The 14325-nt window shown below is 37.7% G+C and overlaps 1 protein-coding gene across 5 annotated transcripts in view; it reads right to left on the bottom strand.

The window, feature by feature from the left end:
* Positions 1-14325, bottom strand: part of IWS1 (interacts with SUPT6H, CTD assembly factor 1) — a 55708-nt gene that overhangs the window by 14758 nt on the left and 26625 nt on the right. For all 5 annotated transcript variants that reach the window (XR_006656752.3, XM_045203027.3, XM_053918549.1 and 2 more), the window contains exons 3-7: positions 12700-13846; positions 11526-11715; positions 10919-10976; positions 6230-6327; positions 2596-2746 (exon numbers count right to left, since the gene is read on the bottom strand). Coding sequence is in view for 4 of the 5 variants with exons in the window: in XM_045203027.3 (XP_045058962.2) it covers positions 2596-2746; positions 6230-6327; positions 10919-10976; positions 11526-11715; positions 12700-13846 (1644 nt within the window). In the remaining variant the exon portion in view is untranslated. The remainder of the gene's footprint in view (positions 1-2595; positions 2747-6229; positions 6328-10918; positions 10977-11525; positions 11716-12699; positions 13847-14325) is intronic.

Genomic DNA, 14325 nt, shown 5'->3' with positions numbered 1-14325 from the left:
TTTAAGGTTCAAAATTATACCTGGGAAAATTTGGTTTATCATCAGAAATAACTTTCCAGCTGGGAGGACTGTATGATAATGGAATGTTATTAAAGAAGAGTTTCGTCCTGGCTGGTGTGGCTCAGTGGACTGAGCGCCAGCCTGCAGACCAGGGGTGGAGGTGGGGGGTTGGGGGGGTTGCTCATTCGATTCCCGGTCGGGGCACGTGCCTGGTTTGCGGGTCATGGTCCCCAGGGTGGGGCGTGAGAGAGGCGACCACGCATTGCTCTTTCTCTCCCTCTCTCCCTCCCTTCCCCTCTCTCTGCAAATAAATAAAAAAATAAAATCTTTAAAAAAAAGAAGAGTTTCTACAAACACAGAAAACAAAATAATATACTCCTGTCATGTACTATGCATTTCAATAATTAAACCCACATAGTTACTCTTACTGTAGCTATTTCTGTAGCTATTTTCCCTCAACCTTGAATTGTTTAAAAACAAATACTAGACATATATCACTGAATGCATAAATAGTTCAGCAACTGTCTCTAAAAGAACAGAACTTGTTTCCAAAACTGAATGAAGAGGCAGAAAACCTGAACAGACCAATAACAGCAGATGAAATTGAAGCAGTCATAAAAAAACTCCCAACACACAAAAGCCCTGGACCAGATGGTTTCACAGGAGAATTCTACAAAGCATTTAAGGAAGAGCTAACCCCTATCCTTCACAGACTATTCAAAAAAATCCACTGATGGAAGACTCCCAAACTCTTTTTATGAAGCCAGCATCATCCTAACCCCAAAACAGAAAAAGACACAACGAAGAAAGAAAACTTCAGGCCAATATCGCTGATGAACATAGACGCTAAAATTCTCAACAAAATATTAGCAAACCGCATCCAGCAATACATTAAAAAGATCATCCACCATGACCAAGTGGGATTCATCCCAGGGATGCAAGGATGGTACAATATTTGCAAATCAATAAACATAATACATCACATCAATAACTGCAAAGACAAAAATCACATGATCATATATCAATAGATGCGGGAAAAGCATTTGATAAGATACAGCACCCATTTCTGATGAAAACACTCAGCAAAGTGGGAATAAAGGGAGCATTCCTCAACATCATAAAGGCCATATATGAGAGACCTACAACCAACATCATACTCAATGGAGAAAAACTTAGAGCTTTCCCACCAAGATCAGGAACAAGACAAGGATGCCCTCTCTCACCACTCCTATTCAACATAGTATTGGAAGTCCTAGCCACAGCAATCAGACAAGAACAAGAAATAAAAGGCATCCAAATTGGAAAGGAGGAAATGAAACTGTCACTGTTTGCAGATGACATGATAGTGTACATGGAAAATCCTATAGACTCCACCAAAAAACTACTCGACATAATAAATGAATTTGGCAAAACAGCTGGATACAAAGTCAATACTCAGAAATCAAAGGCATTCCTGTATATCAACAACGAAACTGCAGAAACAGAAATCAGGAAAAAGATCCCATTTGATATAGCAACAAGAAAAATCAAGTACCTAGGAATAAACCTGACCAAGGAGGTAAAAGACCTGTACTCAGAAAACTACACAACACTGAAGAAAGAAATTAAGGAAGACACAAACAAATGGAAACATGTACCATGCTCATGGATTGGAAGAATTAACATCATCAAAATGGCCATACTACCCAAAGCGATTTATAGATTCAATGCAAGCCCTATTAGAGTACCCATGACATATTCACAGATATAGAACAAACATTTCAGAAATTTATATGGAACCATAAACGACCCCGAATAGCTGCAGCAAGTTTGAGAAAGAAGAACCAAGGAGGAGGGATCACAATACCTGATATCAAACTGTATCACAAGGCCACTGTAATCAAAACAGCCTGGTACTGGCATAAAAACAGGCACATAGACCAATGGAACAGAACAGAGAGCCCAGAAATAAACCCAAGTCTCTATGGTCAATTAATATTTGACAAAGGAGGCAGGAGCATAAAATGGAGCAAAAATAGCCTCTTCAAAGATGATGTTGGGAGATCTGGACAGCTATGTGCAAAAAAATGAAACTCGATCACCAACTTACGCCAACTTACGGGGTTCTTAGGATACAATCCCCGCAGTGAAATTGCTGGGTCAAAAGGCCGTTCCATTTTTAGTTTTCCAAAGCAGAATTTTAAAATGCAGTGAGTTAAATGCAATCTCTTAATTAGAGATAAAAGAATGACATGAGTTCATAACATAATAAACATGAGTTTACAACTTTTTATATGTAAGAAACATTAAACTTTGTGGTATGCCAGCCAAACTCCAGCGTAAAATCATTCCTCTATAAAACTAGCAAAGCCATTATGCTAAACAGGGTCATTTTAATACCTACTTAGTCTTTTCACTAAGTTTTTTCTAAACATGTTAATAAAATAATTAAAATTATTTCCATGCTTAAAACTTATAATAGTAAATGCTTTGTTAAAAAAAAATGTATCTTAAATGTATTTTAAGCACAAGTAAAGCTAAAAAACAAACCCCCCCCAAAGCCATACAACCAATTAAAAGTGGGAGAAAGGTGAAGCTAGAAGTGAGCCAACTCACCTCAGCAGCTTCATTCATTTTGACAATCATGGCGCTCACCACATCGTCGGCATCACTAATAAAAGTGCCACCATCACGGTTACGTCTGCGCTTGCCACTCATGCTCTTTTTCCGCTGCAACATCATCTCAAAATCCGACAGGAAGTCCATACTAAGCAGTAACATACAATCAAGTGATACAAAAATTACCTTTAAAACACACATTTCATTAGATTACAATTAAAAAACACCAACTTTCTTAATTCTAATTCAATGGAGTGCTACCTTGTTTTAAAGTACAAGTACTTATAACTTGCTTTTATAAGAGCATGTAACCCTAGATTTTATGTTCAACCTTTGTACTACACCAAATGTTATACACTAATAGCCTTAAACTTTCCCAATTGTTACACACAATTGTTACACACCCCAATTATTATACACTAATAGCCCAAAATACTGCTTGAATGTGTTTCACACACTTTTGTTCAGATGGTTGAAATCTATTCAGAATAATCTGGTATCTTGAAAGGTGACAAACATAGGATAACACATTAGCTACTGTTTACAGTTGCAATACGTATACTATATTAACACCTGCATGTATCCACTTGAGAAAGAATATTTCAAATTTGAAAGAATATTTCAAATATTTGAAATTTGAAGTTCCTGTTCAGGGTATACTGCCTGCAAGTTTGGGGGGAAATAGAGTGGTATTCAATTATTTGGGTATTTTTGTCTTCTACAGCATAAGTAGAAAAAAATAAACTACTGTTTTTCAGTGATATAACTCAAAACAATGAGACTGAGATACAGTTGGACAGACTTGCTAAGAGCCTCAAACCTTTATAGCTTTCACCTGAATCATTACAGGTAAGGGGGAGGTTAACTCGATCTATGCCAGTATCATATAAATGAGATATGATTTGTGTGGTAATCTAATTTCCAAAGGTATTACCAAACTCCTTCAGCATGTCACCAGGAATTAAAAAGGAAATGTTTTTAAAGCATTTTCTTCACAACTGTAAATAGTAGCTCATATATCATCCTATTTATGATGATTCCAGATTTTTCTAACCAGATTACAACCATCTAAACAAAGTATATGAAATACAATCAAGCGATACTTTGTAATTAACACTTTAGCTTTATTCCCATCAGAACCCACAAATAAGCTTTTCTTATATAGCACATTTTTCAGCAGAGCTTATTTGGTGAGATATAATTAAGAACATGGCAACATATACCTCCACAAATTACAACAGCTGAACACAAGGTAATAAAAAGAACAAGAGCAAATAATTTTTGGACAGCACTGTATATAGAGAAATAGAAGGGAGGAAATTGGAACAGATTCCTTCCCATACTTAATGAGAAGAAAAATAAGAAAAAAGTTTGATAGTCTCTACCTTCATTTATATATTCTCTTTAAGGACTTCCAGTCAAGATGGAGGCATCGGTAGACACGCTATGCCTCCTCGCACAACCAAAAGAACAACAACAACAAATTTAAAAACAAAAACAACCAGAACTGACAGAAAATCGAACTGTATGGAAGTCCAATGACCAACAAGTTTAAAAGAAACATTCATCCAGACCAGTAGGAAGGGTGGAGACGCTGAGATGGGCAGCCAGGCAGAGAGGACTCTCAGCAAGGCGGCAGCTGGCGGACCCAGCGGACCCGGCAAGTTGGTGGATTGTGGACTGGGCAGTCCCACATTTGTGTGCAGATAAACCAGGAGTAACAACTGGGGAGCGAGACAAACCGCACAACCCATAGTTTCAGTGCAGGGAAATAAAGCCTCAAACCTCTGACTGACAACACCTGTGGGGGTTGAGATGGCAGCGGGAGTAACTCCCAGACTCACAGGAGAGTTTGTTGGAGAGACCCACAGGGTCCTATAATGTACACAAACCCACCCACCTGGGAAATCAGCACCACAAAGGCTCAATTTGCTTGAGGGTATCAGGGGAAGTGACTCAAAACTGGCAGAGAGCAGAGCAAGCGGCACTGTTCCCTCTTGGATCACCCGCCACATACAGCGTCACAACATGGTAATGTGGGTTGCCCCACACTGGTGAATACCTAAGGCTCTGCCCATTACTACATAACAGACACACTGAGACCCCCCCCAAAAAAGGCCCACATGAAAGAACAGATCAAAGCTTCAGGAAAAGTACAACTAAGCGATGAAGAGATAGTCAACCCATCAGGTGCACAGTAAAACACTGGTAATCAGGATGTTCACAGAACTGGTTGAATATGGTCGCAAATTAGATGAAAAAATGAAGGCTATGCTAAGTGAAATAAAGGAAAGTGTACAGGGAACCAACAGTGACAGGAAGGAAACCAGGACTCAAATCAACGATTTGGAGCAGAAGGAAGAAATAAACATTCAAATAGAACAGAACGAAGAAACAAGAATTCAAAAAAATGACAGAGGCTTAGGAACCTCCAGGACATCTTTAAAACGTTCCAACATCCAAATCATAGGGGTACCAGAAGGAGAAAAGGAAGAGCAAGAAATTGAAAACTTATTTGAACAAATAATGGAGAACTTCCCCAATCTGGCAAAGGAAATAGACTTCCATGAAGTCCAGGAAGCCCAGAGAGTCACAAAGAAATTGGACCCAGGAAGGAACACATCAAGGCACATCATAATTACATTAGCCAAGATTAAAGATAAAGAGAGAATCTTAAAAGCAGCAAGAGAAAAGGAGAGTTACCTACAAAGGAGTTCCCATTAGACTATCAGCTGATTTCTCAAAAGAAACCTTGTAGGCAAGAAGGGGCTGGAAAGAAGTATTCCAACTCATGAAAGGCAATAACCTTCACCCAAGATTACTCTATCCAGCAAAGCTATCATTTAGAATGGAAGGGCAGACAAAGTGCTCCCCAGATAAGGTCAAGTTAAAGGAATTCATGGTCACCAAGCCCTTATTGTATGAAATGTTAAAGGGATTTATCTAAAAAGAAGATAAAAAAATATGAACAGTAAAATGACAGCAAACTTAGTAATTAACAACCACACCTAAAACAAAAACAAAAACAAATTAAGCAAACATCTAGAACAAGAACAGAATCACAGAAATGGAGATCACATGGAGGGTTATCAGCAGGGGAGTGGGAGGGGGAGAGAGGGGGAAAAGGTACAGAGAATAACTAGCACAAATGGTAGGTAGAAAATAGACAGGGGGAGGTTAAGAATAGTACAGGAAATGTAGAAGCCAAAAAACTTATATGTATGACCCATGGATGTGAACTAAAGGTGGGGAATGTGGATGCGAGGGGGTGTGCAGGGTGGAGGGGTTTAAAGGGGGGAAAATGGGACAGCTGTAATAGCATAATCAATAAAATATTTTTTTTTAAATATATATATATAATTCCTTTCAGTCCCAGCTGGTGTGGCTCAGTGGAATGGGTGCCAGCCTGCAAACTGAAAGTTGCCTGGTTCAATTCCTGGTCAGGGCACATGCCTGGTTTGAGGGCCAGGTCCTCAGTTGGGGGTGTGCGAGATGCAGTAGATCAATGTTTCTCTCACACATCATTGATGTTTCTCTCCCTCTCTTTCTCCCTCCTTTCCCCTCTCTCTAAAAATAAATAAATAAAGTCTTAAAAATAAATAAAAATTCCTTTTAAATAAAACAAACTTACTGTTTTCCTCTCTTTATATTATCATCAGAATCTGAATCTTCGGCTTCTTTGACCTGTGTTTCACTTTTTTCTTCTTCTAAATCTTCTTGGTTAAAACCCTAAAGCATGGTAAGTAAGCCAGAGTTATCACAACCACATTACAGACTTCCTTCTGTATAAATGCTCTCAATTTTTGTGCTTTAACTGCAACACATTCACAAACAAAAATTTAATAGGTATCAAAAGGTATATAGCAAAAAAACTTCCTCCCACCCTAGCCACTAGTGTTATTAGCTTTCTTGTATCTCCTTCCAGATAAAGGCGTTTATACAAGCATTTCTATACATATTATATTTACTACCCCTTTTATTGTACAAATAGTAGCATATATACCAGGTACAATATACTGCTATGCACCTCCCACATATAACAATAGAATCTGGAGACCAATTCCTATCAGCATAAAGTATCCTTGTTCTTTTGGTTTTAGACTATTTAACTACATGACTGCAACCACAATTTGTTTATACATTTCCCTACTGACATCCAGGTATGAGTATTTGGAATTTTGAGAGACATTTGCCAAACTGTCTTCCACAGAGATTATGCCAATTAAGTCTCCTTTCCAGTAAGGCACGAATGCACCTGTTTTCCCACCTTCATAGGTTATCAAACATTGGTATTTGCCAATCTCTGGACTGAAAAACAAAGGCATCTGTGCAGCTTTCTTTGCATTATGTTATTTAAAGCAAGGTCAGGCATGTTTTTCATGTTTAAAAGCCATTTGTAATTCTCTGTGAACTCTCAATATCCTCTGCCTGTTTTTCTGTTGGATCTTTGCCTTATTGATGTGAAAAATCTCTTTAAAAATCAGGGAAATTAGCTCTCTGCAAGTGACAGGAACCACACAATCCTTACACTTGTGCAGTTTGCTTTGTTTATGGACATGTTTTCCATGCATAATTTTTAATTTGTTACGTAACTGAAATAAATGGTCAATCTTTCTTTATAACTTCTTCTATGTCATATTTAGAAAGGCCTTCCCAAAAGCTGTTGGGAAGTTATGTTTTCTCACTGAAATGAGCCTATAACAAAGTAGACGTTAATTCTCTAAACTAGAGAAACATACCTTATTCTTGTAAAATGTTGTTTAATGAGAATGAGCTGTCCATGAGGGCAATGTCCAAATAACCTCTGGGATAAAGGCTCTCAAATATTTGCTGAATGCCTTCTTCCTTTCTATTTTCCTTAATTTTCCTTGTTATTTTTCTGTTATTTTAAATTAGATACTAAATTCACCTAGTTTTACTCTTTCTTGCTTTAGTAATAAAAGTACTGATTTCTTTTTTAACCCAAGAACTGTTTAACAAGGAAGTTTTAAATTTCTGGCTGGCAAGGGTGTTCTTTTTTGCTACTTTTGTTATTAATTTTTAACTTCACTTCATGGCATTCAGAAAATATTGTCTATCCTTTGTACTTTTTGCAAGAGCTTATTTAAAATTTATATGAAAATGCAAAGAACCAAAAAAGCAAAGTTGATCTTGAAGAATAACAAGCTTAGAAGACATAACCAACTAAATATCAAAAATTATTAATGGTGCAAGGATAAAGAGACCAACAGAAAAGATACTGTCGGAACATACTGCATAATAAATACAGACACCTAATATATGACACAGATGGCATTATATAGTAGTGGGAATGGATGGGCTAGGTCAATTGAATGTTCTAAATGGGGGGAAAATCTTGACTCTATCTCTTACATACCACACACAAAAATCCATTCCAGGTGGATTATATTGTTCAACTATATGTGAAAAATAAAACAAGCTTCTAGAGTATAACTCAGGAGAATATCTTTATGACCCTGGAGACAAGCAAAACTTTCTTAGAATTAAAAAGCTTTCAACATAAAGGATTGGTAAAGTTGATTTACATTAAAAATTTTGTTTTGTTCATCAAAAAACTCCATTAAGAAAATTAAAAAGACCAGCCACAAAATAGAAGAAATTTTTAACCTTTATAATTACCAAAAGGCTTTAATCCATATTATATATATAAAAACAGACTCTTCCCCTGGCCAGGTGGCTGGGTTGGTTGGAACATCATCCTGTACACCACAAGGCTGCGGGTTCAACCTCTGGTGGGGGAGCGAGCATACAGGAGTTAACTGAACAATGTTTCTCTCCAACACTAATGTTTCTCTCTCTCTCTCTCTCTCTAAAATCAATAAATACATCCTCTGGTGAGGATTGAAAAAAAAAGACTCTTCTGAAGTTTTTAGGTCTGCTTGTTATTTCAGTTACATTCCATGTAGATTATGTATCTGTGCATTTCTCTTTGTAATTCTGTCAATTTTTGTTTTGTATGTACATATTTAAAGCCATGTTACCAGGAACATGGCTAGGTGCAATTTTAAAACCTATTATACCTTAAAGTCTACCTCTTTGCTTCCTCAGAAGGAAGAGGAGTAGTGAGGGGGAGGGAGGAAGGAGGAGGAGAGGAGAAGAGGAGAGGAAGGGGGGAGGGAGAGAGAGAGAGAGAAACAGTGATTGGTTGCCTTTTGTACAAGCCCTCACTAGGGATCAAACCCACATTTCATTCCACTAGATGATGCTCCAACCAACTGAGTCACACCAGCCAGGGCTAGATTTATTAGCGTTTATTATTCCCCTTTTTCCCCTCTATTAGGTTGGAAGTTATACATTCCATTAATCTTTTCAGTAGTCATTTTAGAGATTACCACAGGCTCACTAACTTACCAAAGTCTAAATGTATTTTCACAAACACAAAGGCCTGTGTATAGTTCAATTCCATGTATATTTTCAATTTATAATTGCTGTCATGATTAATTTTACATATATTTAAAACCATACCAGACATGACTTTGTTTTGCATAGGCAACACTCATTTAGATTTACCCGCATACTTCTACTGCTTTTTTTCCCTTCCTGCAGCCTTGACCTTCTATACTTGAGATTTTCTTTCTGCCTTTAGTATGTCCTTCGGTGGTATATTGTAAGATGAAATAAGAGGGAATGTTCATTCCTGAAAAGTTTTTGCTGAATATAACAGAATTCTAAAGTTTGCTGTTATTGGATTCTATTGTTCCTGTTCAGAAGTCAGCTGTTAGTGTGACTATTGCCTCTCTTACTATGTGTAATTTTTCTCCCTCTGACCACTTTTCAGATGTCCGTTTTCTTTGGTTTCTTGCAATTTTACTATTATGTATTTAGGTGATCTCCTTGTATTTACCCTGCTTGGAATTTGTAGAAATTCTAGAATCCATAATTTTATCTATGGTTTCTTTAAATATTGCTTATGCCATGTAAACTTCTTCCTTTTCCTTCTGGAATTCTAATTCACTATGTTTAACCTTTTCTTGCATAAATTATGTTGTGTTCTTTTACATTTCCATAATGACATATCTCAATACTTCATTCTAAATCATTCTTTCTAGCCTATCTCCCAATTCATTCATTTTCTTTTCAAATATATCTAAGCTGTTGTTAAATTCATTCATCGTTTTTCTGCTTGGCTCTTTTCCAAATATGCCTTGTCTTTTAAAGAATGATTTGTTCTGCCCTGACTCTTGTAGCTGGTCATCAGAGGGCTGGACATCATCTCACAAACCGAAGGTGGACAGTTTGATTCCCTGTTAGGGCATATGCCCAGGTTAGGGGCCAAGTCCCCAGTGCGGGGGGGGGGGGTGTAGGCAACCGATCAATGTGTCTCTCTCACACTGATGTTTCTCTCCTTCTTTCTCCCTCTTTTCCCCTCTCCCTAAAAATAAATAAAATACTTTAAAAAAAAAACCTGTTTGCTCTGACAAAACTTTCATCTTTTATCTCCCTGAACACATTTTTTTAAGTCATTATCTAAAATTCCTGTATCTAGAGCCATGAGGTCTATTTCTATTGCCTGTTTTTACTGTTTCTTTTGAACATTATCCATGGTGTACCATACTCTGTACTTGAAACACTATGGAGATAATCTGAGGCCTCCAATTATGATCCCTTTGTCCTAAAAAGATTTGTTTGCATATGCCAGATGCCTAGAAACAGTAGCCAAAAGGTCAGGAATCACTGTAATCAAATTCCTGAGACAAAGGTTGTGTAGGTTGCTCAAAGATGGCCTAAAATCTGAGTAAAGTCTATTTCACTTCCAGTTCACCCTTAATCCTAGGAGTCCCAGAGCAAGGGATTTTCAGGGTCCTCTAACCTCAGCAGGCCCTGACCTCCAAATTTTGTCTCAAGTCTTGAGGACATCAAAATATGATCAGTTTCTCAGCCTGGACAAGCAAATATCCCAGAAAACGCAGTTCTAAATGCTGAGCTTACCCTCTTTAGGTTCCTGTCTTTTCCTGGTTTGGACTTAGTAATTCTCTGCTACCTTGTTCCTCTGATGAGCACATTTTGCTAGAGAGAAGTTTTATAATTATCATGAATCTTTCTCTTTAGCATTATAAAGTGCCTTTTGTTGTCTCTTAGTGTGTTTCCTCCCCCCTTAATGCAATTTTGCTTATCAGTTTTCCTTTTGTCTTTGCAGACCCTTTTATTTTGCTTTCTGCATCCCTTTGTTCTAGAATTTAATTGGCTATATCATAGTTGTTTATTTCTATTTACTAGAATCACCTATTAGAGAACCACTGCTATAAAAAGAAACAAAAAAAGCACAGTCACAAAGGAAATAGTTCCATCTTATACTTACTGTAAATTCTTCTTCCTCTTCATCACCAGATTCTCCAAATATATCTGCAATAAGATTTCTACAAGGGAAGGAAATATAAAAAAACTTCCACTTGCTTTCTTCTCATCTACATAGGAACCTAAAATCTTTTTAATAGGGTATAATTTTACATTAAGTAAATGTGCCACTCTCACATCCATTTCAATGAGTTTTGATAAAAATAAACATTCAAGTAACCATTACCCTAATTAAGATATAGAATAATTCCATCTCCCTAGAAAGTTTGGTTGGGGCTCTTTCCAGTCAGGTTTCCACATCAAAATCCTAGAGCCAACCACTATTCTGATTTCTATCACCAGATTAGTTTTACCTATTCTTGACTTTCACATAAGTGGAATGAGACAGCATGTCCTCTTTATTTTTGTTATCTGAGATCATATTTTTGAGATTCATCCATGTTGTAGCGTACATCAACAGTTCAGGAACTGAAATCCCGATTCCCCCAATGTCTTGCAATTAAACAGAATATACTATATTATACCACACACAAAATTTTAATGCAAGTTTAAAAAACTGTTTCAACCACCATGTATGCATCCTTGAAAACTCATGTTATTATGTCACTTACTCTTCTTCATTCCCTGACTCACTATCACTCCCAAACAGATCCTTCTCTTCATTTTTCTTATCAGATCGTTCTTTCCCTGCTTCTTCTTCACTGTCAGATGCTACAGTCTTCTCTCTTTTGCCTGATTTGTCTGATATAACATCACTGTCAGAGTCCTCTGCATCAGACACAACACGACTCTTCTTTGCTGCTGTAGAAAAAGAAATCACTATTAATCTTATCCTGTCATAGTCACTGTATGACTAAGAATAGGTACCTTAAAATTACAGTACATGGCAAAAATCCAAGGCCTCTTTTGATATACAGTTTAAAATAAAAAAAATAATAATAACTAAAGGTTCATTCAGAATCACCTTACATTTGGTATTATTTAGGAAAAAGTGGCCAAAAGATGCACAATGAAATCATCAACATGAAAATGGGCATCAATACCCATCAACAGCTACCTTTCCTTTTGGGGAAGGAAAAATAAGACAAGACTGATGTGCATACTTGTGTACTTCCTATTGCTGCTTAGTTATTAGCAGACTTAAAGAGGCTGGATGTTCTTTTGTGGAATCCCCATGTTCCTTGACCATTGCTGGTCAGTTTGGAATTTTTTTTCTCGCTTAGTAAACTAGGACATGTGTGGTGTTCTTTTTCCTTCTCCTGTAACAACTACCAAGTTATAAAGGAATGTGTCTTTCCCAAAAAAGTTAAGTTTCATGAAGAAGTAATCAAGTAGCAAAGACTAAAATACTTTGCAGATATGGAGTCTCTAAATAAAGAGGTGTGCACAACATGAGCTCAGTCACTTTCTGATGGCATCTAGGGCATAAGCTGTCTAGGAGTCCTACAGCTAACTCTGGTTACACTTGGGTTTCCATATAAACATATTTATTTGAAATATTACCCCTTTCCAGTAAAACTACTAAAGTTTTCGTATTTCGATTGAAAATCGAGTTTATCATTTTGAGGCCATCAGAACTTAACAAATGCTATTAGAACTGAAAAGAAATTTAATATTAAGATTAGTCCATGAAAATCAGGGAAACCAGTATCCTGATGATACTTCAGAAATTCAAGCTGAATGAGAGACTATAGATCTAACATTCCAGAAAAAGGCAATGCTTTATAGTTATAAGCTTAGATGATAGGTAAAGCTATGGATAAACAGCCCAAAATAGTTCCTTACATGCTTTCTCTTCTTCACTATCAGAAAGTACAGCAGCTTTTCTCTTTGCTACTTTCTCCTCCTCCCTCTCTCTTTCTTCATCTTCATCACTGTCAATTTTTGGCCTTTGGGGTTCATCCTCCTCACTTTCAGAACTGTGAAACCTGTTCCTGTCTATATGGCTATCTAAATGGAAGGAGTTTTTCTGCATTTCTGTATCCTCCTCTTTATTCTCCCCATCGCTGTCATCATCTGACTTTGGCTTCTGTTTGTGTCTGGAGGTCTCCTCAATGTCTGAATCACTGGCTGGTCCCTTCTGAGGATCCTCACTCTCAGAGTCACTGACTTGAGGTTTGGGAAGCTCCTCATTTTCAGAATCACTGGCCTGGTTCCTTGGGGGATCCTCGCTCTCTGAATCACTAATTCGGGGTTTGGGAAGCTCCTCATTTTCAGAGTCACTGGCTTGGTGCCTTGGTGGGTCCTCGCTTTCTGAGTCACTGATACGGGGTTTGGGAAGCTCTTCATTTTCTGAGTCACTGCCTTGGTGCCTTGGTGGGTCCTCACTTTCTGAGTCACTGATATGGGGTTTGGGGAGTTCCTCATTTTCAGAGTCACTGGCCTGAGTTCTCTGAGGCTCCTCACTTTCCGAGTCACTGATCTGAGGTTTAGGAAGTTCCTCACTTTCAGAATCACTAATCTGAGGTTTGGGAAGCTCCTCATTTTCAGAGTCACTGGCTTGGTTCCTTGGAGGTTCCTCACTCTCAGAGTCACTGATTTGAGGTTTTATAGCATCCTCTGCTTCAGAGTCAGTGGCAAGACTTTTGGGGAGCTCTTCAATCTCTGAATCACTGGCAGGATGCTTTCTAACATCTTCATTTTCTGAGTCACTGGCATGCCCATTAAGAAGTTCTTCATTTTCAGAGTCACTAACAGGTAATTTCTTGGTCTCTTCACTCTCAGATTCGCTCCCATGGTGACTGATACCCTCATTTTCAGAATCACTTGCACGAGGTTCTGCATGTTCTTCAGATTCGGATTCACTGTCCTTTTGCCTTTGAAGCTCCTCACTTTCAGAATCACTAGCATTAAGATTTGAGGGGTCATCATTCTCAGAGTCTGTCACATGATGTCTTTTGGTGAGGCCATCTTCTCGATCACTAGGCTCATTCTGAAAAATAAAGGGAGAAAAAAAATGAGAAAAGAACCAAAAATGTTTGGTAGTGAAATGTTAAAATTTTTTTCAACAATTTTTTTAAATGTAGAAATACAGCCCTGGCTGGTGTGGCTCAGTGGATTCAGTGCCAGCCTGTAAATCAAAAGGTCACCAGTTTGATTCCCAGTCAGGTCACATGCCTGGGTTGCAGGCCAGGCCCCCAGTTGGGGGTGTGCAACCGGCATCCAATCAATTTATCTCTAACATATCAGTGTTTTTCTCCCTCTTTTTCTCCCTCCCTTCCCTTCTCTCTAAATAAATAAAATCTTCAAAAAAAATTAAAAAATAAGTATAGGAATATACACATTTATATGTACAATTCTTGTCCAATATCTACATAGAAACATCCCACTTTAAAGAAGGCCATCTAGGCCCTTCTCCTTTGAAAGATCGGCCACCTTTCCTCCCCAAGCAGATCATGTCTTGGTAGACTT

The sequence above is a fragment of the Desmodus rotundus genome, chromosome 2 (genome assembly GCF_022682495.2).
Source record: "Desmodus rotundus isolate HL8 chromosome 2, HLdesRot8A.1, whole genome shotgun sequence".
Classification (NCBI taxonomy): Eukaryota; Metazoa; Chordata; class Mammalia; order Chiroptera; family Phyllostomidae; genus Desmodus; species Desmodus rotundus.
Note: the sequence above shows the minus strand (reverse complement) of the source record. Positions and strands in the feature narration are given on the sequence as shown.